General features: G+C 39.7%; 1 protein-coding gene across 1 annotated transcript in view; it reads left to right on the forward strand.

The window, feature by feature from the left end:
- The first annotated feature begins 202 nt into the window (after positions 1 to 202).
- The window catches only part of LOC135730829 (uncharacterized), a 71,992-nt gene continuing 45,726 nt past the window's right edge, over positions 203 to 26,468 (forward strand). The window contains exon 1 of the mRNA XM_065248788.2: positions 203 to 524. Coding sequence (XP_065104860.1) covers positions 477 to 524 — 48 coding nt within the window. The 5' untranslated portion in view covers positions 203 to 476. The remainder of the gene's footprint in view (positions 525 to 26,468) is intronic.

Raw genomic sequence — 26,468 nt, forward strand, 5'->3', positions numbered from 1 at the left:
GCGGTACTTTGATGTCATGAGCCAAACTGTCTGCGCAGCGGCAAATGAAGTCGAACACGCCTGTAATGTCTTGCAGACGGCTAGTGAAACATCTGTGTCTCCTCCTCTGTGACATCGCGCAGCAGAGCGTCCTATAGAGTGCGTGACTCCGCCCAGCAGTCAGGAAGATACACAGCTCTGTGATCGTAAGTGGCCGTGTAGAGCCAGAGCCGATACAGACGTTTGTGTTATTAGTCCCCGCTCAATAGGATGAACGTGACTGGCGCTTGAACGGAATGTCAGATTAGCTTGCATTTGGCATCAGTACTCGTTTCTTGTTGCCAATCGCACACGCAACTGAGTGATAGCCTAATTTAAAGATTCCTAGTGACCATTTTTTATTAGATTCCCAATCTGGGTTTTCTTTACTAAACAGATCACACGTACTGAAACAAAGTGGATTTAACAGTGGCTTCGTGGTTCACCCGCACTCCAAGATGCTTCTGGTCTCCCAGCGGCTAGACTCACCTCGCATGGACCCATTAGTGAGTTTAAGAGTTTAATTTTATTGATTTACATCATTGATATGAATGGTGGCTCACTCCAGTTTAGCGACCAACTGATGTTTAAAGCAACTCCGCTTGTGTCATGACGCGTTCATCTGTGCGTTTAACGTAGTGATTGGTTTTTAAAGTGTAACACCGCTATATTCTTATGCTACATTTGCTTCACGGTGAAGTTTTGAAACTCGAGCGGAGAAATCCTAGGTTTTTGTGTGTATGTGTGTGGGTCAGAGAGAGATAAGGTAGATAGATTAGATGACAGGTTTAAGACTGCATTAAACTGATTAACTGACGCTGCCCCGTGTATTTACGCACTACTGCGGGGAAGTTGCATTAACTACTCAAACTCTGACTCGGTGAACACACCAAAACCAGATATCATATCAGTAGGCTACGGTGATTTAAATATTTTAAGCCTTTGGTCGCTTGCGTGCCATTGTGTTTGCTTTGTCGGTGAACATAACGCAACTTCACTATTAATAAACCTTTGTTTTCATACATACGGCTGAAGGCAACGCAGAATGACCACATCTCGAGTCAGAGAGGTAAAAGCCCCACACTGCTTAAGCAGCATGTGGTCTGCTTGTTGGAATGAAATGGCATTTATCAGACACACAGCAGGGCTGCGCTCACTAACAAAAGACTGAAAACTAGGGACTTGGATGAGAGCGCGGCTTCGAGGCTGTAGGCGCTGTGTAAATCATCTTAAAATTAGCGATAATGTGGGTTTTCACTGTCGCAATTGCGGCTGCATTTAAACAGTTTAACAGTTAATGTGGATTGCTCAGAGATAAATGAGAGAGAAAAACGATCCCTGAAATGTGGGACAAACTACCAGCGTGTTTAGGATTAAGCCGAGCTATACCAGAATACGTAATGGGATTATAAAGGTGGCAGGGCTCGTTTACTGTCACAACAAGAAGGATGTGCTTTGTGGAAAATATTAATGCTTAAAACATGCTAAAAATATGCTGTTATTCAATGCCCTGTCCACCAATAATCGACGCCAATTAACTAAAGGCGTTCAGTGACAAGCATGATTTACGCACTGCCCCCTTTGACTGCGCTTTGTCGTGGATTTGCCTACACGCTTCCGAAAGCTATTAATGTATTTCCAAAGATAGGCTACAACATGTGTTAACCCAGTGGACAATCCCTTATTGTCACTATTATAAGTTTCCTTTTAGTTCAAAATGGATTTTCATCTGGAGTGACACATGGAGGCAGGGTCTAATTCTTATTATCTCTCTCTATATATAATTAATATTCATTTATTTGGAGTGGTCCCACCTATGTTACCTCGTTGACCCATTCATCCCAGCTTAATGGTTTTCGATCTCTGAAGTAGGTCATCAATGTTTGAAGTATGATTTTGACCGAGCCAGCTATTTTATAGCGATTGGTCCGTTATAATATCGAGAATGATGATAATGATATAATAAAGAATGTAAATTGTATTGTAATTGTTGTCAATTATATAATAAATATGTATACTTTAAATTTTTAAAGGGAACTTTGCTTAAACGTGTTGTTTCTCTAGAAGCCAATTTGTAGATTTCCCGCACCGGATCTCTGTGCTCCACTCGATTTGAACTGATCTGTGGCCAAATGAGTCAGAGCGCTTTGAAGCTGCTGTTGACGGATGAATAAAAGGGCCGAAGTGGAATGCGCGCTCTAGTCCTCAGATCTCGTGCACGCACATAGAGGTGCACTGTAATGCGAGTAGGTACCGCTTGTGAATACACTTGGATCTCACCTCAAAGTTAGGTGAAAGTTTAAAACAACACGTCCGACTTTTATCTTACCGACATTTCGAGAATGAGATCACTGAGTCAGGGCTTGTGTGAAGGAATTTAACTCTGAGGGGTTTTCTTCTTTAGAGAGACAGCGTTTGTGAGTTCAAAAGCAATCTTCAAAGAGAGACACTTAGTACACCCTTATACCACAAACAATCATGCTGTCATTTCCCGCGCTAACTAAGAATCGCTCTCGATGCATCACCTTGAGTGAGTTACGCGATTTTCCTTCGCAAGGATGAAATTGTGCTGAGTTGCACTGGGGAGCCATATGGTACATCGAGGAAAAATAAGATGGGAAGGAGAGATAAAGATAAGGTGTTAAATGTGTTTGATCTGTTCTAGACAACAAAATAACCAATCTGTTCTGAATGCAACCTTAAAAATAAAGTTTACTAAAAGATATAGTGGTTAAAGGTTTGAAACTAATAAAACAGTTTTTCTATGACAGTGGTTCCCAAACCTTTTTCCTTTCCAGATATCTGAAGGTTGGGAACCACTGTCCTATGGCATTTTTGTGACGTGTTTGTTATAGTAATGAACATGAGTACTTAAGGACTGTGTAGATACTCAAGTAGTTAAATGACCAAAGTGCACATCTCTAGTTGGTGGATACATTTTTCCTCTATACATGGATGGTCTGTAAAGACTACCTGTTTTCTTCAAAACAATCACATCCTAATGAAAAAAATGTGCCCAGGCTCGGATTGGTCAGAGTACAGTGTGCGTGCTTCTAGAGGGGTAGAGAGGGGGGACAATCGCATTCGGGCACTGTTTGGTTTGGTGTGATATGAGTGCGCCCTTAGAAGAGAGAAAAACTGCGTCAGTGTGATCCGGCAATACCTCACCAGGAAATAACAGTGTTGCCTAGGGATGAAAAACAAACAGGAGCACATACGGCATATTTGGTTGTGCGTTTTCTTTTTCTGTCTTCAGCACTTTGCACAAAAACTCCGTCAGAGGTACTAGACTGGAGAACACACCCACACACGCTCGCCTCAGAGCTTTTCCCGCTACCAGTGACTTTCTCCGGAAACCCCTGTGTGTCGCAAACACATGGTAGGAAGCTTATCAGCACCTGGTTTTTGTGTAAAGTAAAAGCAAAATCACTGGCAGCTCAATAAGCGATACGCTAAAATTATTGAATGAATAAAAACGGCACAGCTGGGCAACAAGGAAACATGCTGCCTTTTTGCTGGAGAAATTGTAAGAAGAGGTGACTGCTAAAAATATAAAGTGCCACATGTACAGCTTAAATTACCTCTGACAATCAACTACCATCATTTGCCGTGAAGTCTCATGTGAGCTCGACATCTGTTATGCCTTGAAGGCCCATAGGAATATCACTCATATGGAGCATCATATACATGCTGCATCAGCAGCTTAAATGTTTAAAAAGTTGCTTATTCTCATCGATTTGGGAAGAAGCTCTGCCAAGTCTCTGTTTCTCTGCAGATATGTGCAAAATTTATGACTGATTCCAGACCTCTGAGCGCTCATCTGTAAATAATCCGTTGTTCGTGTTCATTGCTTGTTCATTGAAGGCGTTTAAGCAAATGGGAATATTTAAAAAGCCAATGCTTATAAATGCAGTTTTTGTGTGTTTAGTTGTTTAAGCTTATGCCATCATGGAGGTCTCTTAAGATTGGAGCATACCAAACCAGCATTTTTAAAGAAGACACAAGATGGTTTGATTTATTCACTGTTTGTTTGTGTCCACATAAATTGTCCACATGACTTGACAATAACACCTTAATTTAAAAGTATTGAGTACAGATTCTCCGTAGCAGCTTATGAGAAAGGGAAGGTCACACTTGAAAAAAGAGAGGAAAAACAGACAAAACAATGACCAATGGAAATCTCCACATACCCACTGAATGATATCATGCTTAAAAATTTGGTTAGATGCAGTTTGCTGTAAATATCTGTGTTACTCTTGGGAAAAAAGACAGTTGCTGTGGTTTAGAAACTGAATGTTTCCTTTTTGGTCCTTGTGTGTTTTATCCAATCTTTCTCTGACTATCTCTGATCTTCAGTTTCTTCTTCAGTTGTTTATATTTAAGTTTAAAAGACCTACAAACAATTCATTAGCATGCCTACTAGTACAGTTTAATTAGTAATCTTGAAAGATCATCATCTCATCTATCCTCTCCTCTTCTCATCGCCCTTACCTTTTCTCCTATTTTCCCTTCTTCTTTACTCTCCTCCTGAATCTGAGACCATGGTGCAATACTCTGTCTCACTGCATGGAATACAAGTCTTTGTTCAGGACCAGCAGTGGCTTCTCGCTTGCATCATCATTACACACACTCACATTTAAACACACACACACACTGTAATGAACCTGTAGCTCAGTCTTTTTTAAGATTGTAGGCATGTGCATATGGGACACGGTAGGTACAGTTTGTTTTACCATCCACTGCTTTAATCCTTTTAACTCTATTGCAAGTATCTAACAGTGATGAAATGAACTGCAACAGTTTTTGGGAGATAAAGAAAGATAATATTGAACATTCTCAGTGTCACTCCCGAATCTTTGTGTGTTTACAACCGAAGTTAGTGTAATCATTGAGGGCGCATTTACACTATCCAAACCAATCCGTGCCCGGACGCGTTTGACCCCCAAAGCCTGGTTCTTTTGACTAGTGTGAATGCTTGGTATGGTTAATCACACCCTTGCCGGCTTTCAAAGGTGGCCTCGAGCGCGGTTCACTTCGGCTTAGGTGCGGAATGTGCAATTGATCGCACAAGGTCGCGGTTCAGAAGGAGAGACGTCAATTGCACGACTACTCACCTTCATCTGCCTTCGTAAAACCTTCTGATGGGTGCAGCAGGGTTGCATGAATGTCTGAGCTGCACACGCGACAAACCAACTAAGCAATATTATGGCATGTGAGAGGGCTGTGTGTCATCGTGCACCAAACGAATCCAGTGTTAAGAGAGCGCTTTATTTCCTCTTTTGTTCAAAACAATCGCATCCTAATGACAAAAGTTTGCCTGGGGTCGGATAGATAACAGTACAGTGTCAGTGTGTGCTTCTGTTGGAGTAGGGAGTGGGGACAATCGCTCGGGGCACGGTTTGGTTTGGATAGTGTGAATGCACCCTGAGTGGCATGAAAAGGAGCTTCAACATTTTTTTATGATGTGTGTGTGTTTGTGTTCAAGCATGAATACGTTCAGCCCTAGCTCAGCCTGGATCGATTATTTAGTTTTAATGGCTGGCCAGTTGAGTAAAACATGTTTCCATTCTGTGCGGACTCCCTAAGCTACAGTTTGTCTGTCCATTCTTAAAGTCAAGTTGACCGATGTTTACATTTGTAATGGGAGAGATCTCTCAGGGAAACAGGATATTCAACGGGGAAAATGCAGGGGCAGGTTGTTGTTGGATCCAGTGGGAACTGATTGGATTATTGAAAATAGTCTGACAATTAAGAGGATAAAAGCGAAAGTTATTTTCGATGAAAGATTACAAAGACTTTTTCTGGAATCATGTGCACTGATAAATTGTTTACATTAAAGTTCCTATGAAATCAAAATCTGAAAATTTACTTCCGCCCCTTGTGACGATTATATTCTGATGACAGCCGTGTCCCAATTTGAAGGCTGCGACTTACAAAGGATATATTCTTAGACCGATTGCATCATACCAGCGCAACTGAAGACTAGTAAGCCCTTCCCAATTTGAAGGCTGCTATTGCGTCTATTTCTAAGTTTGATTTATTTCATAAACTCTTGGTTAGTTAAATTTACATCAACATATTTTTTAAAATAAAAGTAATAATTGTCTGGTTTCATATTTATTCTAATAAGTCAGACACGGTGGGCAAGTAGCTACAGCAGGTGACGCAAATTATGGATCCTCCGAATGCTAGATCATCTCATTTCAGTTCTCTTCGCAGACTTCGGAGAGTACGACCTTCAAAGAAATAGTACTTGCTTTCGAGGATGCGTCTTTCAAGGACCCAGTCTTCGAATTAGGACACAGCTGATGTCAGTTTGACAGCTTGGGTGGGAGAATCTGTTAACTCCGCCCCCTCCAACTGTCAGTCTGCTACCAGTTCCATTTCTGAGTGAAACGTCTCCTTTTCGCCCACTATTTTCCTCGCGTGGCATTGTTTTACTCTGAAATGTGTCACAACCGAGGGGCAACCTTCAGATCTCTCTGATGAAGCCAATACGAATGTGATTTAAACTGCAATTCATCGACTGCAGCTAGGGGCCGGCTCCAAGAGGGAGTCAATTCCCATAGACCCCCATGTTAAAATGCCCAACTTTACAGAAGAAAATTATGTGTTTACAGCCTGGTACAAAGGTGTTTTTGGTTTGTTTAGCTAATTTTGCCTGTCGTAACAACTGTGGCGGAGTTTTTTGTTCATTTAAATTACATCAAGCCTTAAAGTTCTGCATAATTATGGGCGTAGCCACTTGAGTGACGGTTGAACTGCCACTGCTGTCACTAGAGTCGAGCTAGGGGTGCTTGGTTTCAGCAACCAGCCACCTCAGCTTTACCCACGTCCCGCCTCTTTACCCATTTTCGGATATCTGCGAGTAATGCGCGGTGATACATGGCCAAGATGCCAACGGCAGGCAACGGCTACTATTGGCTTCAAAAACGATCTTCACAAACCTATGGGTGACGTCACTGACACTACGTCCATCTTTTTTACAGTCTATGGTCACAACACAGAAGTAAAGTCGACTGCGACTTCTGGTTCACGTGGACTTTAAGACCTAGCACCATTATTAAGAAGAATGTATAAATTCATGAATTTTAAAAGTAAATGATAGTCACTCTGGATGGTTGCTAAAAGTTGACATCTTTAATGAGTGCAACTGAAACAGATGTTGTGTGAAAATTAACCAGTACCCTGACTCACACAAGACTTCAAAGAAATGATCGTGCAAGTAAATGTTTCTCATTTGAACGTGTCACTTTGATACAACGTGATGAATGATCATGCAAGACAGTAATCATGCCCACTAGAATGTACATGCACACAACCGACCGTGCTTTCATCTGTGGTCCAAAGTAGAATTACCCAGAATTCTTGGCACTTCATAATGCACTGATTCCCAGAAACAGTTGTTGGAGTAACCATGGCAGCTTTTCACAAGTGTGATCTTTTCTTACTTCTTTCTAAGGGCTACAAATGGAATGGTGTGTAAATTATTAATTAGTGGAGATGGTAGGAAAGGGATGTTATTTATTCATATACAAAGACATTTTCATCCATCCACGTGTGTACTACTCGGTGAAAGAAACAAAGAAATATTTGGATTTAGTGTTGATGCCAATCTACTACTGTGTGTGTGATTATGTGACTGGGAGCAATTTGATAGTAGTGTTGAACTAGTGAATATTATGAGCTGCCTTTTGCATTTTTTCCATTGTTGTCTGAGATTGGTATTCTAGGTCACTCCCCCTCCTCTAACATCCCTCGTGTCATCCATTAACAGAATGTGCTTGTGTGTGTGTGTCTATGTTTGATCACAAGTGTGTGTCTCCCAGTTACATGCACTCGCTTTTCATAAAGATGGATATGCACCTATATTTCTACTGTAGGTTTTCTTCTTTGTTGCTTTATTATTCATCAAATACACACAGCATCCCATCTCTAAAACATGTACTTTACATATGCCATGCCATTTCCTTCCTTCCTCTCTCCCTCCCTTTCATATCCATCTTCCCACCAATTCTTCACTTCCCGAGAATGATCCTGGTAATTTTTTCCCAACATGAGTGCGCGAGGTCAGTAAGAGTGCCATTTCGGCAAGAAAGGGCTCATGCAGGAACACAGGTGTCAGTTTGCAAGCCCACAGTAACAGATTGTGGCGAAGGGTTCATTGAGTAACTTGATCTAGACATAATGTTTTACCACGGTTGGCCGTGGTTTGGCCAGTGACTCGGGTTACACACGCATACAGGCATCTCCCACCATCTCGATCCACAAAGCATGGATGTCCTGACCCCAGTGACCTCACCCAGTGGAAGGGTGGAGTCTCTGTAATTGATATAACTGATTAATAGTTCTCCCCATCCGCTCTGGTCTATTTTAGTGTAATTGGCATTTCATTTTGCCGTCAGCTTGAAAGCCACTCAGAAAACTTAAATGACAATTAATGACAATTAGCATGTTCTCTCGGTTCACACCTTTATAGCATTTTTTCTTTTAGAGTGTGATGTATTATACTGTTGCCTAAAGATTTATTTTTGTTATGTGTCTGTCTGTTTATAAGTGCCGTGACTTTTGTAACAGAGATGAATGTGAGGGGTTTTAGTGGAAATCTGCCCCTATTACGTTGCTAAAAAAGCTTTATTTGGTGTATTTGGTGGAATGCAATGTGTTTGCGTGATTTATTGTTCAAAAACTTTATTCTCCTCTATGCCCTACTTCTCTGAAACGCAATGATTTTGTACAAAGTTCAACTTTCTAAAAGGCACAGTGTGCTCTGATTGGCCAGCTATCCAGTGCGTTGTGATTGGCCGAATACCTCAAGTGTCTGGCTGAAATGTGAAGCTCTTTACCATATTTTGAAAGACCAGCTCCCAATGCAATAATGTCAGGAGTTAATATTGGATTTACTACCTTATCACTATGAGCCCGAATCGGATTCATAAAATGCACATGACCAAGCTGATCGATCAACTTTGCCAGCGCGAGTTGAGCAGAACGTAAAAGAATGGTAAGGTAAGGATAGTAAAATATAAAACCTTGTCTGCATTTGTGATCATAGAAACGACAAACAACAAGTGCTACTTTACACATCATCAGGGTAATACACATTCCCGCAGCACTTTTTAGTTCGGGCGGCCCGCCTAAGCTGGGAAACCCTACCGCCTTAACTAGGTTGTTTAAAAAAACAATTCGCTGCAAAAAAGGCAGTGAAGTGCATTTCAGAGAATAGCGCAAATATGAATTTTCATCATAACGCGTACGCCCCGCCCCTTTGATTGCCATGCCCCCTATTACGTGTCTGGTCCGAACTTTACTTCCGGTTTCTGTTTGTTTAATGGTCTGACTATTTGCTGAAACTGAAGTCTTAAACAAATACCTCATCGAAAATAACAAATGTTTTGGTTTCCTAGGTAATCTATGTGTTGTTTATTTTGCTTGTTATATAAATAAACTACGTTAAACAGATTTTGTTGTTATTCATTCTTAGGGAAGTTTACCGGAAGTTACGTTTTTTCCACGAAAGCCGCTTGTTTATGTTGTTACTGCTGAAACTGTCTATATGTTGAGCAGCGGATGCGCACCTGCGTGCACAGTCAAGCACAGGGAGAGAGGGAGACGGCGGCAAGATTGACAGGAGCATGAGAGAGGAAAATGCGCTCAACAAAGCGTTTAATATAAGCATGTTTATCATTGTAGGACTTTACTGGTTCTAGGAAGTTTTTATTACATACTGCTGACGCTCTTCGTCATTCCTCTTCTACTCTATGGCATGAGATGAAGAGCTAAAGTCTCTTGTTCTTAGTGCTTGTGCATTCAGCAGATACTTTCTCATAAGCTGCATGGTGTTCCGGATGTCTTGATTTTAAATTATAAAGGAATCTTGTTGCCGAACAATCGGCACATCCCTAGTTGCCTACAATCCTTGCATTCATTGTAGTCCTAGAAAAGAGATTTCAGTTGGAGACCATAACTCGCGTCATTTAGACTTTGGGAATTGTAACTTTGCATATTGTTAACTAACACACACTTACACACCAAAGGAAATGTAAAATTGTGAAAAATGGAAAATAGTGGCTCTGTAAAACATGCCAACAATGTGTTAAATAGGTGTAAATAATACTCTAATAAGTGAAAGAAGAATTGAAATAGACCAATTATTTATTCAACTTGTATGGGGTGAGATACTTACAACTTTGTGAATGACAGCTGTTCCAATTCCATGGAAATCTGCTTTCTCGATATCCATGTGTGTGGATTTTGTGAGAGCTTGGGAATGGCTAAAAACATGATTGACCAGACAATCTGGTAAAACAGACCATTCCTTACTGTTTTGTCCAAATTATCCTTTGCATTTGAATAAATAGCTTAAAAACTTCAGATGATCATATAAATAATCCAAGAAAGGAAAAAGCACTAAGCCAAGCAAAAAAATAATATATTCATGTAAAAAAAATATAATAAAAGCCAGTTTATTGGTACCATTGTTTAAGCCTGAGAATCTCCACACACACACACACATCGCTATAGCAAGATAATTACGGCTCTAGTGTTTTTTCCCTTCCACTATTTTATTTTTAGAGAACATGGGAATTGAGAGCGTGAGATGCTCATTTTGGTGGAGGGGCAAACTCATGTCGCGCTGTGATTGCACGCCAGCAACACAGTCCTTTATGACAGAGGGAAGTCAAAGCGAGGGAGAGAAAGAGCTTGTGTGTGTGTAAAAGAGAGATAATGAATCATTCACTACAAAAGCCATTTAAAAATCAGTCATACTTGTCTGAGTCTCTACCCTCTCCTACATTCTTAAGCCATTACCAGAATATTAAAACATTTGTTTTCAGAAGCAAACTGAAGCCTTACTTGGCCTGCTAAAATGACTATAAATTTGATCGTGTGAATGGGAGTGTCTGTATATTACTGCAGGTTGCATTTGGGGGGGTTTATAAGTATCTTAACCTCTTGTCCCATGAGTCCTACAAACAGATGATGATGTAATTGAGAGCCTGGTCATTAGGTAACGCTGGGGTTCCCATTGCTTCAGTATGGTTTAATACTGCACTCATTACTGCATGCTTTCTCTTTCTTGCTTTAGGAAAAAGGAGGAGCCTAAGAAGGGAAAACCTTAATATAAACTAAAATAAATACCTGTAACCTTTTAGCTTTTAGATAACGAGGTCAGACTGTTACCAATAAGTCATTCCTGCTCCTTTCTTTTTCCTCATTTGATCATGCACACCCTAAAGTATTTTTGAAGGGGTTGCTCTAATGGCTTCAATCACTGTTTGGCCCAGATTTCCTAAAACCCCGGAGAGCTCAGAGATGAATTAAAATCGCTAAAGACCCTGTCGAAACCACAAAATAGGGCAAGACATCAAAGCGGTGGATTTCTTATGCATTTGCGTTGGTGGAATTCATAAAAAGTTGGTCATAAAAAGTTAGTATTGAAACTGTCCCATAATTCACATTAGACTGAGCACACAAAACAGTGCAGTCAGTCTGTGCCTTAAGTTACACTTACACTATATAGTTGTTCAGTAAGATCAATATCTCTTAGTGCAGGTGAAATTTACCCACGAAAATCTTACCACACTGTATGCTAAGCTCCCAGCTTATCTCCTCAAAGCCAGGTTTATTATCGTCTGATAATTGGCTTTGAGTTGAGCCTTACTCGTGGCAACAGTGTGTCTGTGAAGAAAAAAAAACACTGTCGAAGTGTAATGCGCTTTCTGAAGTGGAGTAGCGGACGTCTCGCAGCGTATGAGTGTGTTGCCCAGGGTTGTTTGCTGTTGCAACAAAGCTTTCGGTGGAAAGGAGGAACATATTACTGCCCTGCTCAGACATCCAAAACAACAAGCTTGAGCTATTCTCCGTAAGGACCAAAATTCCACAGCTGCCACGCAGCCAGGGAATATTATTCCCACTTTCACTTAGTCACAACGTTTTTTCCAATGGTTTAAGGGGATGCCACAACATTAACAGCCATGCAAGTTTTATGGACCATTGGATGGATAGATACTGCAGAATAATACATCTGTTCAATTAAGAAACACAACCACTGACAAACATCTGCCAGTGAATGGAAAGCACAGCTAAAGAATAAAGAAAAAGGAAGAGGAATAATATTAGCACTGTAAAGCTCACCCTACATCTGCTTCAACAGGACATCCACTAAACTCAACAGCTGTCTTAACAGGGGTAACCTAGGAATGGGGGGATTTATTGACAGCTTTCTTCTGGAGCTTCAGTCAAGGTTAAGAGTAGGAGGAGGGTAGACTGAAAGAAATAGAGGGATGGACATGGAAGGCAAAGTCTTAAATGTGTGAGCAGACAGCCAGGGGCTTTTCGTCTTGTCTGACTATCTATCAGTCTGTTTCAACACGCTATCCGTCTATCACAATGTACCTCTGTCAGGATTCAAAATTCCATGTTTAATTAGCATGATGTAAAAGTGTTTTCCTTTGTTTTTTGTTACTCTGGTTACCCTTTTCACATGGGAAAGATTTGTTCGGATTTAAAATGAGACTTTCTGTGCATTCACCTAGTTTAGAGATTATCGGCCAGTTTAAAGTGCACCTATTTCATTGCTAAAAAACAATGTTATTTTGTGTATTTGGTATATTGTGTTTGCTTGGTTTATGGTTAAAAAACACATTATTTTCAACATACCGTACATTTTGGTAGTTCCGGATTTCACTCTTTTCCTGAAACGCACGGATTTGAACAGGTCTGTGTCTCTGATTGGCCAGCTAATCTGTACGTCTGACTTCAGCCGGAAATGTGACACTCCTTACCATGTTTGAAAGATTCGCTTACAATGCAATGCTAACAGGAGTAAAGTCTGTGAGTTCAAAAGTGGGAGGAATTATGATAATGTCGGTCTGCTACATCACCAATCCCAGGAAGTAAACTGTTGCCTACAATCTGCGTGTTTGTTGTACTCCAAGAAAAGGGATTTACGTTGGAGACGATAACTCGCGTCATTGTTTACTTTGGGATTTGTACCTTTTGCATATCGTGTATCATGTACTAATACACACTTACACTCCAAAGGAAATCTGACAATAAGTGTTCTTTAATTCATTTGTTTATTTTGAAATACTCATCACAGGAGAATTATTGTGTGGCTAAATATCAGATAAGCTAGTTTCTTGATGGGAACCTTGTTGTTTTTGGTAGATTATGGATAAATATTGTATAGACTGTTTTATCGGACGCACGTGCGTCGTGCGCTGACGCGATACACGTCTGGATCTGAACTTTACATCCAGTTTCATTTTTTTAATGGTCTGACTAGTTGCTAAACTGATCTCTTGAACAAATGCCTCGTCGAAAATAACAAATGTTATGGTTTCCTAGGTTATCTATGTGTTGTTTTATTGCTTGTTATATTAATAAACTACAATTAAATAAATTTGTTGTTATTTATTCTTAGAGGAGTTTACCGGAAGTTACGTGCGGACCACGTCAGCCACTTGTTTATGTTGTTACTGCTGAAACCGTCTATATCATAACCACCTTTTTTCTAAAGTAATACTAGAAATGTGTATTTCTCATGCGTTGTTACTTATTATGTTATATTTTGTTTCATAATACTGTAGGCAACCGCAGATGTAGGTAAGTGTAGATTAACATTGAAACGTATTGTGTCAGTTTTGAAAAATGTTAAGAAGGTTCAGAAAAAAATAGCATGGGCATGAAGTCAAGAAATGTAATTCAGTTGTGTGTCATAAATCACGTCTGTCAGAGTCTGCACGTCCCTATGGCAATTTGCTAAACTTGTATTTAATCCAGATATTTTTACTTCAGGGTTTGTCCTGCTATTTTGCCACCGAGTTACATTCCAGCGTGCCCTGTTATTTTGTAATTTCTGTTTAGCGTCTCGTGTATTTGTCTCATCTTATAGTTTGATTTGGTCTAATAGAGTTTCAGCCCCAGGGCTCCGTCAAACGCTGTTTGATATGTAAGAATGGCTTTAAGACGAGCTGGCTGAGAGAATTTCTCTCCATCACTTCATAGGTGAGCAGATTTCTCTTTCACACTGCACTCTATTGTAACAGATGGGCCTCTCGATCCCGCCCGCCACATCAGGACCTAATAAATGTGCCATACGCTCATTGATTTTCCTCTGCATGTTTGTGCAGCTGCTGGTAATGACATCACTTTCTGAGTGTATGCGGTTGTGTAGGAGTCAATGAGTGAGACAGCTACATGTGTTGTGCTTTAAAAAGTACAAAATGATGCGGGTTGGATGCCATCATTGCCCCTTTAACCACTAAGCAAGCGGTTTAACTAGTATACTCTTTCTCATACGAAAAGTCTAAATACCATCCAAGCACTAGAGGGGATGAATCTCCCACAATGCTCTTTGTTCACTGACCTACTGACACAACAAAATATTCTCAGCAGTGCTGCGGTGCAGTCCCGCTTTTTCACGTTTGTGCTGATGCGAAGCGTTTTTTGTTTTCACCATTCGCCTTTAAAGAGTTGCTGGCTACAGGAATGCATTCCTTCTGTTTTTATCTGTCAAACCTCCCTTCCTGTCTCTTTTCGCCTCCTATTCTTTCTTGATGTGTTAAATTGTTGTTCCACTGTAGCACTTGAGAGACTGGTGTTAAAATATTCCTTCTTAATGACAAATGAACATGTGGATAGATTCCTCTCCTTGGCAGGTCATTAACATCTGACACGTCGGATCGGGCGGCAGCGCTGCGGGGCGGGCGCAGTTCTCTCTGCATTGAAATGCGCTGATTGCGATGCTAAGCGCCTCCAGTTTTAATGCATTTATTCATTCCATCAAATCTCTCTTCGTGCAGATTATCAGACCAAAAGATGATTTTAACCAATAAGTGTGTCTCAAATATGTATGTACGGACTACGGAGAGGTTATTCCAGTAGCTTCTCTTGTCTGGCTTAATTGCAGTGGGATTTATAATTTCAAGCATATCAGTCAAACAGTAAACATTTAATCAGAAATATCTTCTTCTATCAAAGAGACGAAAATAAAGGCTTGGCTTATTAATCTACTAATATTTTGCCGTTTTGGATTATTGGCAAATACCTACATCATATACTGTATATATTAGTATTATATCTGCCACCCGGTTGTGTAGTTAAAGGCACATTCCACTTTTTTTGAAAATTGTCTCATTTTTCAGCTCCCTAGAGTTAAACATTTTGATTTTTCACAGTTTTGGAATCCATTCAGCTGATCTCCGGGTCTGGAGCATAGCTCTTTTAGCATAGCTTAGCCCCAATCCATTGATTCTGATTAGACCATTAGCATCGCGCTCAAAAATAACCAGAGTTTTAATATTTTTCCTATAAAAAAACTTGACTCTTCTATAGTTACATCTTGTACTAAGACCAACGGAAAATTAAAAGTTGCAATTTTCTAGGCAGATATGGTTAGGAACTATACTCTCATCTGGCGTAATAATCAAGGACTTTGCTGCTGTAGCATGGCTGCAGCAGGCGTAGTGATATTACGCAATGCCCGAAAATAGTCCACAGCCATTGAAAGATGCTAAGGGGACTATTTTCGGGCAGTGAGAAATATCACTACGCCTGCTGCAGCCATGTTACATCAGCAAAGTCATTGTGATCTGGCGTAATAATCAATGACTTTGCTGCTGTAGCATGGCTGCAGCAGGCGTAGTGATATTTCTCACTGCCCGAAAATAGTCCCCTTAGCATCTTTCAATGGCTGTGGACTATTTTCGGGCATTGCGTAATATCACTACGCCTGCTGCAGCCATGCTACAGCAGCAAAGTCCTTGATTATTACGCCAGATGAGAGTATAGTTCCTAACCATATCTGCCTAGAAAATTGCCACTTTTAATTTTCTGTCGGTCTAAGTACACGATGTAACTACAGAAGAGTCAAATTTTAAATAGGAAAATATTGAAACTCTTTGGTCATTTTTAGCACGATGCTAATGGTCTTATCAGTTTCAATGGATTATGCTAAGCTATGCTAAAAGTGGTAGCGCCAGACCTGGAGATCAGCTGAATGGATTTCAAAACTGTAAGAATCAAATATTTAACTCTAGGGGAGCTGGACAATGAACATATTTTCAAAAAAAGTTGAGTGTCCCTTTAAGAGCATGCACTTGACCAAGTGACCACTAACATTTGTCACCAAAATATTCTGCAGCACATAATGAAGGCTCGTTCTTTATTCCTGCTTTAATAAGCATTTGGCCCCACACTACATCTGTATGTTAGACATATGTGCATCCGGGCTCGCTGCTTTGGCAGCTTCCAATCAACAAATGTTTTCCACCAGACATCTGCTGTTTACTTACATGACTTTCAATTTAAAGTTCTTTAAACATTTTCATTTGACGTACATGTGGTGCGTCATCACTCTAGCAAGAGCGAATCGGCTGAAAATCGCACATATTAATATGTACACTATCTAATAGGTTTACCTGATTTGTGGTGCATGAAAACATTGATTTTTATCGTGCAAGACCTGTAAAAGACACAGTCCCTACATGACTGCAGAAACGGTAACCGTATAGATGAGCAGCAGTCAATAGTCGCGTTTGATTTTGTACAATACTCTTTGGAGGACAAGGGAACGCTGGTGCTTACAAGAGAAATCAAAAGCCTACGTGTCATACAGGGACCTCTCCAATCAATAAGCAGCTTCTCTCTTGCCCCCTCAAGGACGTTATCTTTCTCACACAAACACACACACATACACACAGGGTGTAAGTCTATATGGCGCCGTTTTATGAGCGCTGTAATTGCTCTGACGTGTTTGGAGTAGAGCTACTGAGAGAACCATTCATGAGATTTATTAGAATTGGGGTCTACCAGAAGTGTGAGAGGATGAAGAAGAGAGATGGAGAGAAAGGTGGAGGACAAAAGGCAGAAAGAACAGATGACCGCATACTAAAGAGAAAGAGATAAAGGGCTGAGGGAAGGCGCATCTCGCTTTTGTGTTGGTGTATGCTGGTGGACATTGATCAGACGGTCGAAGAGTCTGACCCTCCTAACGTAGCTTCATTATTGAGCTGGGCAGAGATAAAGAGACAGGGTGGTCCTGAGGTGTGGGCGACTCGCTAAGGGTTGAAGAGATACACCGTAGCCACAGAGGACAAGTGTCCACTTAAGTGATAGTGTGTGAGTCGAATGAGAAAGAATGAGCTTTATGGAGCTGCCACTCTCTGTCTGGCCTGTTATCTATTAAGGCCAGAGTCTGTTTTTTACCCCTTGCAAACCATAGTTTAGTTGACTCGTACATGTACATGTATACATGTGCATTGCGATAGGCTGCATTTACACTTAAAATCTTAATGTACAGATCCAGTCTTTTGACCATATCCGATTTTTTTTTTTTTGTTCTGCCTGTTTACACATACTTTAGACATGGGTCATATCTGATGTCCGTGTTTAGATTAAACTCCCGCCCAGACAGAATGCTAGCTTAACTGGGTGTAGTGTTAGCTATCTCATTAATATCATCATCACTTATTTAAAGTAAAGACATTATTAATGATTACTTCGGCATCATCATCCTCCACACTGTCTTGCTCTGTCATCACGCCTTCCTCTGAAAAACTGTCGAAAATTTTGGGGGGTCAGCAGCTAGGTTTATTGGCCAAAATTCGCTCCAGTTGCTCATAAAATGGGCAAGTCGTTATGTCCTGAATACTGCTGTTGTTGTGAACCTTAACTTCCTAATACTTGGCTTTAATGTTCTTTATTTTGCGCTGGCATTGCAGCCAGGTGCAGCCGCGTGTAACTCCTCCTTACTTCAGGTGCGAAATGATGACGGCCAGCGCAACCAATGTGATGCAGCAATATCCGATCTGTGTCAGATGCGAGCACTTAATCCGAAATTTTTTTTATTTCTTGTGCCAGTGTAAATGCAGCCAAAATTCAATGCATCTGCTGGGCTATTTTACATTCTCCTGTACAGGCATGCGAGACCTACACTTACAAAGTACGCATGGTTACACAAAATTTGGCAGAGCGCATACAGTGCCCGCATACTATTCTGATGTTAAAATTTGCATCACGCACAATGTACATGGACCTTCACGTATGCGTAAAAACGCCACTATACTTCTAGCTTAACACTAGGGCTCGGTATCGATTTGGATGTTCCAGATCGATTTCGATTCGCAAGCTATCAAATCGATTCGCTTTTCATTCTCAGTCAGATTTTCGATTCCAATTCTTGACTCGATTTTTATTCTCGATTCAACTCAATGAATATAGATTATATAATATTATAATATATTAGAATATAGGCTGAATGAATGAATGAATGACAGGCTCGCCTCTCGCTCCTTGGTAACATTGCGCAAGGCAAAAAAAAGGGTGACATCTAGTGGACAAGACTAGTAATTAGATTAACGTTTATCTTACGTTCAATATTTGCGGAAATTGGAAAAAAATCGATTTGTGGCCTGTGAGAATTGATTTTGAATCGACCACGGAAATAAACAATTGATCGAAAAATAGATTTTGTTGCCCAGACCTACTTAACACCCCCGAGTATAGTCTGTTTTTTCACGAATGTTCGAATGCACATGTATAATTTTTGCAAAAGTATAATTTATTTGACTCGTACATGTACACAGACGTTCGACACATGCGCATTGCAACAAAACGCAATGCTTCTCCTGGGCTACATGTGCAACCTATACATAAAATGTATGCAGAGTTTAAAAAAATCAAGTGGTGCACGTACAGTACATACATCTTCTCGGCTACATACTACATACTCCTGTACGGGCATGCGAGACCTACACGTACAAAGTATGTACGGTTACAAAAATCTGGGAGTGCGTGTCATTTATTTGACTCGGACACAGACATGACACATGCGCATTGCGACAAAATGCAATGCTTCTCCTGGGCTACATGTGTGACCTACACATACAATACTGTATATGCAGAGTTTCAAAAGTATGGTGGTGCACGTACAGTACGCACGCACTCTTCTGATGCCGAAAATGGCGTCACACGCACTGTATGTGGACCCTCGCGTACACGTTAAAAATGAACTATACTTTGGCTTTATAACCTTTTTTTTTCCTTTTTTTACTTTTTTTAATACTTCAATGGCATGATTGTTTTAGATATCTTAATGCCAAATACTCATACAGGAATGGAAAGAAAATGACAGAGGAAACCTAATAAAATGTTTTTTTTTTTGTAAATTTAGTATTTATAATACGATATTAATAAAAATGCAGAGGTTTCAAAGTGCAAAAATGCAAAGTGTGCGTTGCATTATCAGCATCACCACAACGGATGAAATTGCCAGCTTTGGTATTTGTTAGCGCCATTCTAGAGTCTATATGAAAGAATTCATGGCAAGAACTGATTAATCTACATGTGTTATTTTATACACAAGTTGGGGAAGGACAATTTGGTATCTCCAATTCACCTAAACCGACACAGGGAGAACATGCAAACTCCCCACAGAACGATCTCCAGGACCTTTTTGCTGTAAGGCAATAGTGCTACCCACTGTGCCACTTTGCCAACCCTGGCATTAGTATGTTTTTTTTCCATTTCTCTGATCTGTTTTCAACTATTCTCATGGTAGAGCCACTGTTAAAAGAGAATCTTACCAACATGTTTTTAACTCCCTATCATAATAAATCTCTGCATAATGACACAGACATTTAAGTGCATTTTTCTGCCCATAGTTGTGAGCTTCAGATGTGTTTCACTACAGACAACAGGGAGGTACTTTTTTGCTCTCTCAATATCAGGTTAAAAAATGTATCCCACCCATCTCATCAACAAAAGCAGAGAGATAGAAGGAGGGAGGGAGAGAGCGTGAGAGAGAGATCGGGGTAATCTGAATCCCTCTGTGGCTCTTTCTGAACAGCCATCTTTATCAAGGCAGATCCATTCTTGTCTGTGAGCAAAATCAAACAGAGACAAGAGACACACACACACACACACACATACACCAAGTCTGCATAATCAGGAGAAAAGCGGTGAAGGGGGGAGAGGCTAGAAAAAGCAAAAAATTGAGGGAAAATGTGCAACGAGAAAGAGAGAGGGAGAGAGACGGAGACCTTGAAGTTACATTCTTGTATTGGATAAGGAGAGACCCCATGGATTGGATCAAGGTCGGCATGTTCATTTAAAACTGCCTTACTGACAGCAGCAGCCCTCCACATGAATATTAATACTGCTTTAACAACCAGCACAGGATGGCTGAGACCAGCAAGACTTCTGTGTGCGTGCGTGTGTGTGTTTCAGAAATAACTCTGGCAATTTGCAAGTCCTTTATCCCCTCGGCTCTCTTGTTGGCTAGACTAAAATTTGGTGAACCTTGGGTGCAAAATTATTGCTTGTAGTTCTTCTCTCCCTCTCTTTCTCTCCTTATCACACACATACACGCGCAAACACAAACAGACATGCATTGGTTATTAATTGTATAAACATGTGGCTTAAGTTAAGGCTCTTTTCTTGGTCTCTTCCTTCTTGATTTACACAAGGAATTAATTTGTCTGATAAGCTGTTAGGTTAAAACACTTAGGGTTAGTTGACTTGAGAAAAACAAGTTCCAATTCTGTCATCATTCATTTACCTTTATGGTGTTTTAAACCTAGGTAACGTTGGTTCTTCTGTGAAATGCAAATGAAGAGAGTTATTTTGTCATCTCATTAGCATGAATGAGATTTAAGATCGACAGTAAAGAGAGAAACAGTTTCATTTTTTGGCTTAAAATTCAGTGTGGTTCTCACATCATATGGCTTCAAAAGATGCTTCATATAACAACATAGGTGTATATGTCTTTGTTTGTTTTAGTCATTTTGGGAGCTTTATTTTGTTAAGTAATAATTTATTTATAAAAATGAGGGTTGGTAAATGATGACACAATGTTCATTATGGATTTCTTAAAAGGAATAGTCCATTTTCTTAAAAGAAAAATCCAGATAATGTACATCCAAAATGTTGATGTCTTTCTTTGTTCAGTCCAGAAGAAATTATGTTTTTTGAGGAAAACATTGCAGGATTTTTCTCATTTTAATGGACTTTAATAGAGCCCAACATTTAGTACTTAACTCAACACTTAACAGTTTTTATCAACGGAGTTTCATAGGTCTATAAACGATCCCAAACGAGGCATTAGGGTCTTATCTAGCAAAACGATTGTCATTTTTGATAAGAAAAATAAAAAATATGTACTTTTAAAGCACAACTTTTCGTCAAGGTCTGGTCCAGCGCGACCTAACGTAAATGCGTAGTGACGTAGGGAGGTCACGTGTTACATATATAAAACGCACATTTGTGGACCATTGTAAACAATAAACTGACACAAAGACATTAATTTGTATCAGTTGACATACAACAACGTAGGAACAGTCCTCGTTCTCCACACTTGTAAACACTGGGGCGGAGTTTCGCGTTCGTCCTCTGTGACCTCTTGACGTCATGACGTATTGAGTGAGATCAGCTGGCGCATCACGACCGGATCTACTTGACGAGAAGTTGTGGTTTAAAAGTGTATATTTGTTATTTTTCTTATCAAAGATGACAATCGTTTCACTAGATAAGACCCTTATGCCTCGTTTGGGATTGTTTATAGTCCTTTGAAACTCCGTTGATAAAAACTGTTAAGTGTTGAGTTAAGTATTAAATGTTGGGCTCTATTAAAGTCCATTAAAATGAGAAAAATCCTGCAATGTTTTCCTCAAAAAACATAATTTCTTCTCGACTGAACAAAGAAAGACATCAACATTTTGGATGACATGGTGGTGAGTAAATTATCTGGATTTTTCTTTTAAGAAAATTGACTAATCCTTTAAGTGACTTCATTTACATAGACAAACAGCTTTAAATGAAAGTTTTGTATTTCTCTTAGCTTTATTCTCAAACTCACTTCTCTCTGTCTCTTTCTCTTTCTGTCTTTTTCTAACTCGTTGTTCTGTCGTCCTTTGTTTGACACTGTGTGTGTGTGTGTGTGTGTGTGTGTGTGTGTGTGTGTGTGTGTGTGTGTGTGTGTGTGTGTGTGTGTGTGTGTGTGTGTGTGTGTGTGTGTGTGTGTGTCCGTTGGGAGATCCCCTCAGTAATGGTCTAAGGGCAGCCGGTACAACAGATACTAGCACTTCCTCTTTTTTCCTCCATCTTTCACTACTTCCCCTCATTTATCATCTCTCTCTTCATCTGCTCTTCTCTTTCCATGTCTTCTTTTTCTCACAGACTCTCTCTCTCTCTCTCCTTTAATTCTGTCTATTATTCTGCAAGCTCTCATGGACTGAGTGTTTTCATCTTTCGATTATATGTGGTTACTGTTAGGTTAATGTTTGTAGGGAATAAAGATTTATGGTGTTTAGCGTGCGTTAAAGCAATAAACCCCGAGAAGCAGTGGGTTACCACTGCATTTTATAACAGCTAAGGGGCGTTGTTAGGCACGACGCGAAGCGGAGTGCCTAAACCCCCTTAGCTGTTATAAAATGCACTGGTAACCCAACGCTTCGAGGGGTTTATTGCGTTTATAAAACGGTTACTTCATATGCATAACGTTAGCGGGATTTTATAAAATAAAACCCAAAAAAGTTGTAATTATATTAGTACAAATATTACTCTTCCGCCAAACAAAGTAGTTCCTCAGAATCAAGTGTGACTGAAACAGAGCGCAGTTCCCAACCAACACAGACACAGCAAAGACACAATGAAAATATGATTTAAGACTGTGTATGGGCGAGGCTAGCCCCTTTTTAGGGGTGCTTCAGCACCCCTAAAAATGAGCTCAGCACCCCTAAAACTTGGAGCACGAAATGTATTTAATCTAATGTTCGTTCGTCTTTGACAAGGTTAAATAATGTCCAAAACATACTCCGTAGTTTGTAGTTTAAATGTATATGTTAAGTTAGAAAATGAAAACCTCCCCGCTTAGCAAATGGTGTCATCCTCTTCTTCTACTTCTCTGTACCTGCATCGCTTAGCCCGAGCGCGAAACACACGCAGAGTGAAAATCAGTTAAAAGTGTTGTGATGCAACTTTTTTTGTTCAAATCTTACAATCTTACGTTATGTTTATAATGAGCGAGTACATCACGAATCAATCTTTCAAGCCGTGTTTTTGTCTTATACTGAATCACCATGGTACACGTATAATAAGTGTTTATTTTCGGATTATTTTAGTCCGGCGGGTACCCGCGCGCTGCGGAATAGCACAGTACCTGGGTGACTCGTCCATAGACTTAAACGGAGAGAAGTAGCGCCGGTTACAATGTTCTTCCGCAAGACGCATGCAGTTTTGTGCGTCTCAGTGGGTAGTTGCATACGTGTGTCTCCGTTGTTAAAGTTTATTGTATGATTTATTGTTAATTTGAGACTTATTTTAACAATCGGGAGTCATGTAAACATGACATCACGTGCGTCTTTTCTGGTCAGTCGTCATGAAAACATGGTGTTTGGAACAGAGTGAAAACAAACTACATATCACTGTATACCACAAGTACCGGTAAGTTATGTGTGAAATAACTGTCTGACTATCAAACTAGACAATAAATATTTTTTTAGATTGTCACATGTAGATTAATATGAAGGGGATAACGTTTTTAACCCTTGGTGCAGGAGTCACAAGTGTTTTGTTTTAGACATATAGTAAAGGTAATGATTCAATTAAAGGACTGTTAAAAGAAAAGCTGCAAATTAACAAATTATTAATAAACCTACCATCCTACCATATGTTGTAGGCATATTTTTATAAATTAGGAGATTTGTCATTTTGACAAAGGCTTAAAACGACACACTGTATATTCACATAAAACCATACCCACACTGCTGCTGTAGCCCACCTTTTGTCCTGATACTTTAATATGGCATTAATGGCAAAAAAGTGCTAGCTCGCCACTAATTAGAAATAAAAAGGTTGGCAAAAAAATGCATCTCAAAACTCATCAGATTGATTCTTTAAAGGACAAGTTCGGTATTTTAGACTTAAAGCCCTGTTTTCAGATTGTTTATGGTCAAATAGAATGGTTTTGACTGAAATTTCGACATTTTCGGCTGCCCTGAGAATTTTCGCGTGTTTGTGTTTCAGCTCAGACCTCTACAATGGGTCTATAGGTGCACTGGAACAATCCTTCCTAAAATGCATTAAACTTTCGTTTACAAAGACGTGAAACTCACCGAGTGGTCAGGGGTGTTTACTGGTATGCTCACACAAAAATCGCTGCAAAAGATGCATTCCAACAGGTTTTATCGTAGTTTTTACCAACTCCATTGACTGTATTAGACGTCCTGTGAGGTACGGTATTACTCCGCGCCGGGAACTTTGTTTCTATTCTTGCAATTGGCAAAGGCGGATTAGCGCCACCACCTGGGCTGGAGTGTTTATTATTCAAGCTCTAAGCGGAAGAATGTACGGGTGTGAGGCGTTTGGGGAAATAGGTCCACAAGTTAACAACGAATGCTAAAACAGCTGTTGGAATGCGTCTTTTGCAGCGATTTTTGTGTGAGCATATCAGTGAACACCCCTGACCACTCGGTGAGTTTCACGTCTTTGTAAACGAAAGTTTAATGCATTTTAGGAAGGATTGTTCCAGTGCACCTATAAAGCCATTATAGAGGTCTGAGCTGAAACACAAACACGCGAAAATTCTCAGGGCAGCCGAAAATGTCGAAATTTCAGTCAAAACCATTCTATTTGACCATAAACAATCTGAAAACAGGGCTTTAAGTCTAAAATACCGAACTTGTCCTTTAAAATATGTAATTTTAAAAAAATTCTAAGGGGGAGCATGCTCCCAGATCCTAGAGGGGTAATTTTCTTCTCATCTTTTTCACCCCTGACCCGTTTTCATGCCTGAAAGGTCTCCAAAAAAATCTGGATTTTGGAGTTAGTTGAACCAATGTTAAAATGATAGTTATTTTACAATAGACATATTATTGGTTTCTGTAGGAAAAAAGAGTGGGTGGTGGCAGTGGAGCTCATTGGCTGCTCAGCACCCCTAAAGCTCTAACCCTAGAATCGCCCCTGCTGTGGTGTTTATTTTATAAATCACCATTCATCTAATTTATACATTAACATTTATATCGTGCAACTGTTGAAGTGATGATCAAATATGCTTGGAAGCATGCTGAACTCTTTCCCCGTCAGCGGTTTTTTTTTTTAAGTTGCCACCCAGTTTTAGTTTAATGCCTTCCAGAAAATTATCTTCTTTATATAAACATAAAATATCAAATGAAAGAACAGACCATCCGCTTTGAAACAAAAACAAACAAAAAAACATTTCATCCTACCTTCATTTGATCTCTTATCACCTCTCAAATTTTTTTATTAAAAGCGGAGATAATTCCATTTTTGTGAAGAACTTTAGTAAGAGATCAGATTCAGACGGAGCCATGAACAGTACTACACGGTGTTTTCAGTGAATGCGTCAGTGTTTAAGTTGGGTAAGATCGCCACCCAGTGGATAATAGCGGACGTATGAACTTGAGTTATATAAATCCTATTTATTGACATTCATCTGGATATCGCCATTAATTGTGCAATTGTAGACATATTAAAAATATGATTTAAGACTGTGGTGTTTATTTTCATAAATCAATACGCAGTAACAGTGGCGCAGTGATACTTATGTAATGTGGTCTGAACCGTGAGGTTACCGGTGTATTTTATCACGGCTTAGAACGCGTTTCAACCAATCAGAATGAAGAACCAGAACTGCCCGTTTTATAATGTGTCTTTATGATTGTCTATATAACTACCCTGTTGATTTATAGACGTTTGCTTATGAGTTAAAACACAGTCGTGTATGTGAGGGAAGACAGCAGGTTGTGTTAATGTCACAGTGAGGTGAAGCTCATTACTGTTATTTTCCTCACAATCAGTAGACTGACCATGTACTGCTAATTAAAGAGCTTGTGTGTGTGTGTGCGCGTGTGCGTGCGTGTGTGTTTGCTCGTATCTAGTGCTTAAAGAAATAGTTCACCCAATTATGAAAATTCTCTCATCATTTACTCATACCAGATGTATATGACTTCCTTATTCCAATTTTTTTATATTAAAATGTGTCATATAATTATATGGGGGTCAACATAGCAATGCTCCAAAAAGAACATATCCATTGTTAAAGTGCTCTGATAATTTTCACATTGGTTTAACTAGACATTCAATTGCTAAATAAGCTCAAATCTTCAGTATGTTAACCCAATGGATCATTTGGATTACTTAAATTATAGATGTGTGTGCTTTTTGGAGCTTTGCCATGTTGAGCCCCAAGATAACATGATGAGATTTTTATATAAAATTAGTTTATGTTTAGCTGAAGAAAGTAAGTCATGAATCGATGAGACAATTATGAGAGAATTTTTATATATGGGTGAATAATTTCTATTGTTGCCATAACAGTAGCTGTATAATAGAGACAAAACATAATTTATACATCTATAGTCTAATGATAATTTGTTTTATCATTTTTATTTGCATGTATTAATTTCTTTGTGTGCTTTTGTCTT

The sequence above is a fragment of the Paramisgurnus dabryanus genome, chromosome 2, assembly GCF_030506205.2.
Source record: "Paramisgurnus dabryanus chromosome 2, PD_genome_1.1, whole genome shotgun sequence".
Lineage (NCBI taxonomy): Eukaryota > Metazoa > Chordata > Actinopteri > Cypriniformes > Cobitidae > Paramisgurnus > Paramisgurnus dabryanus.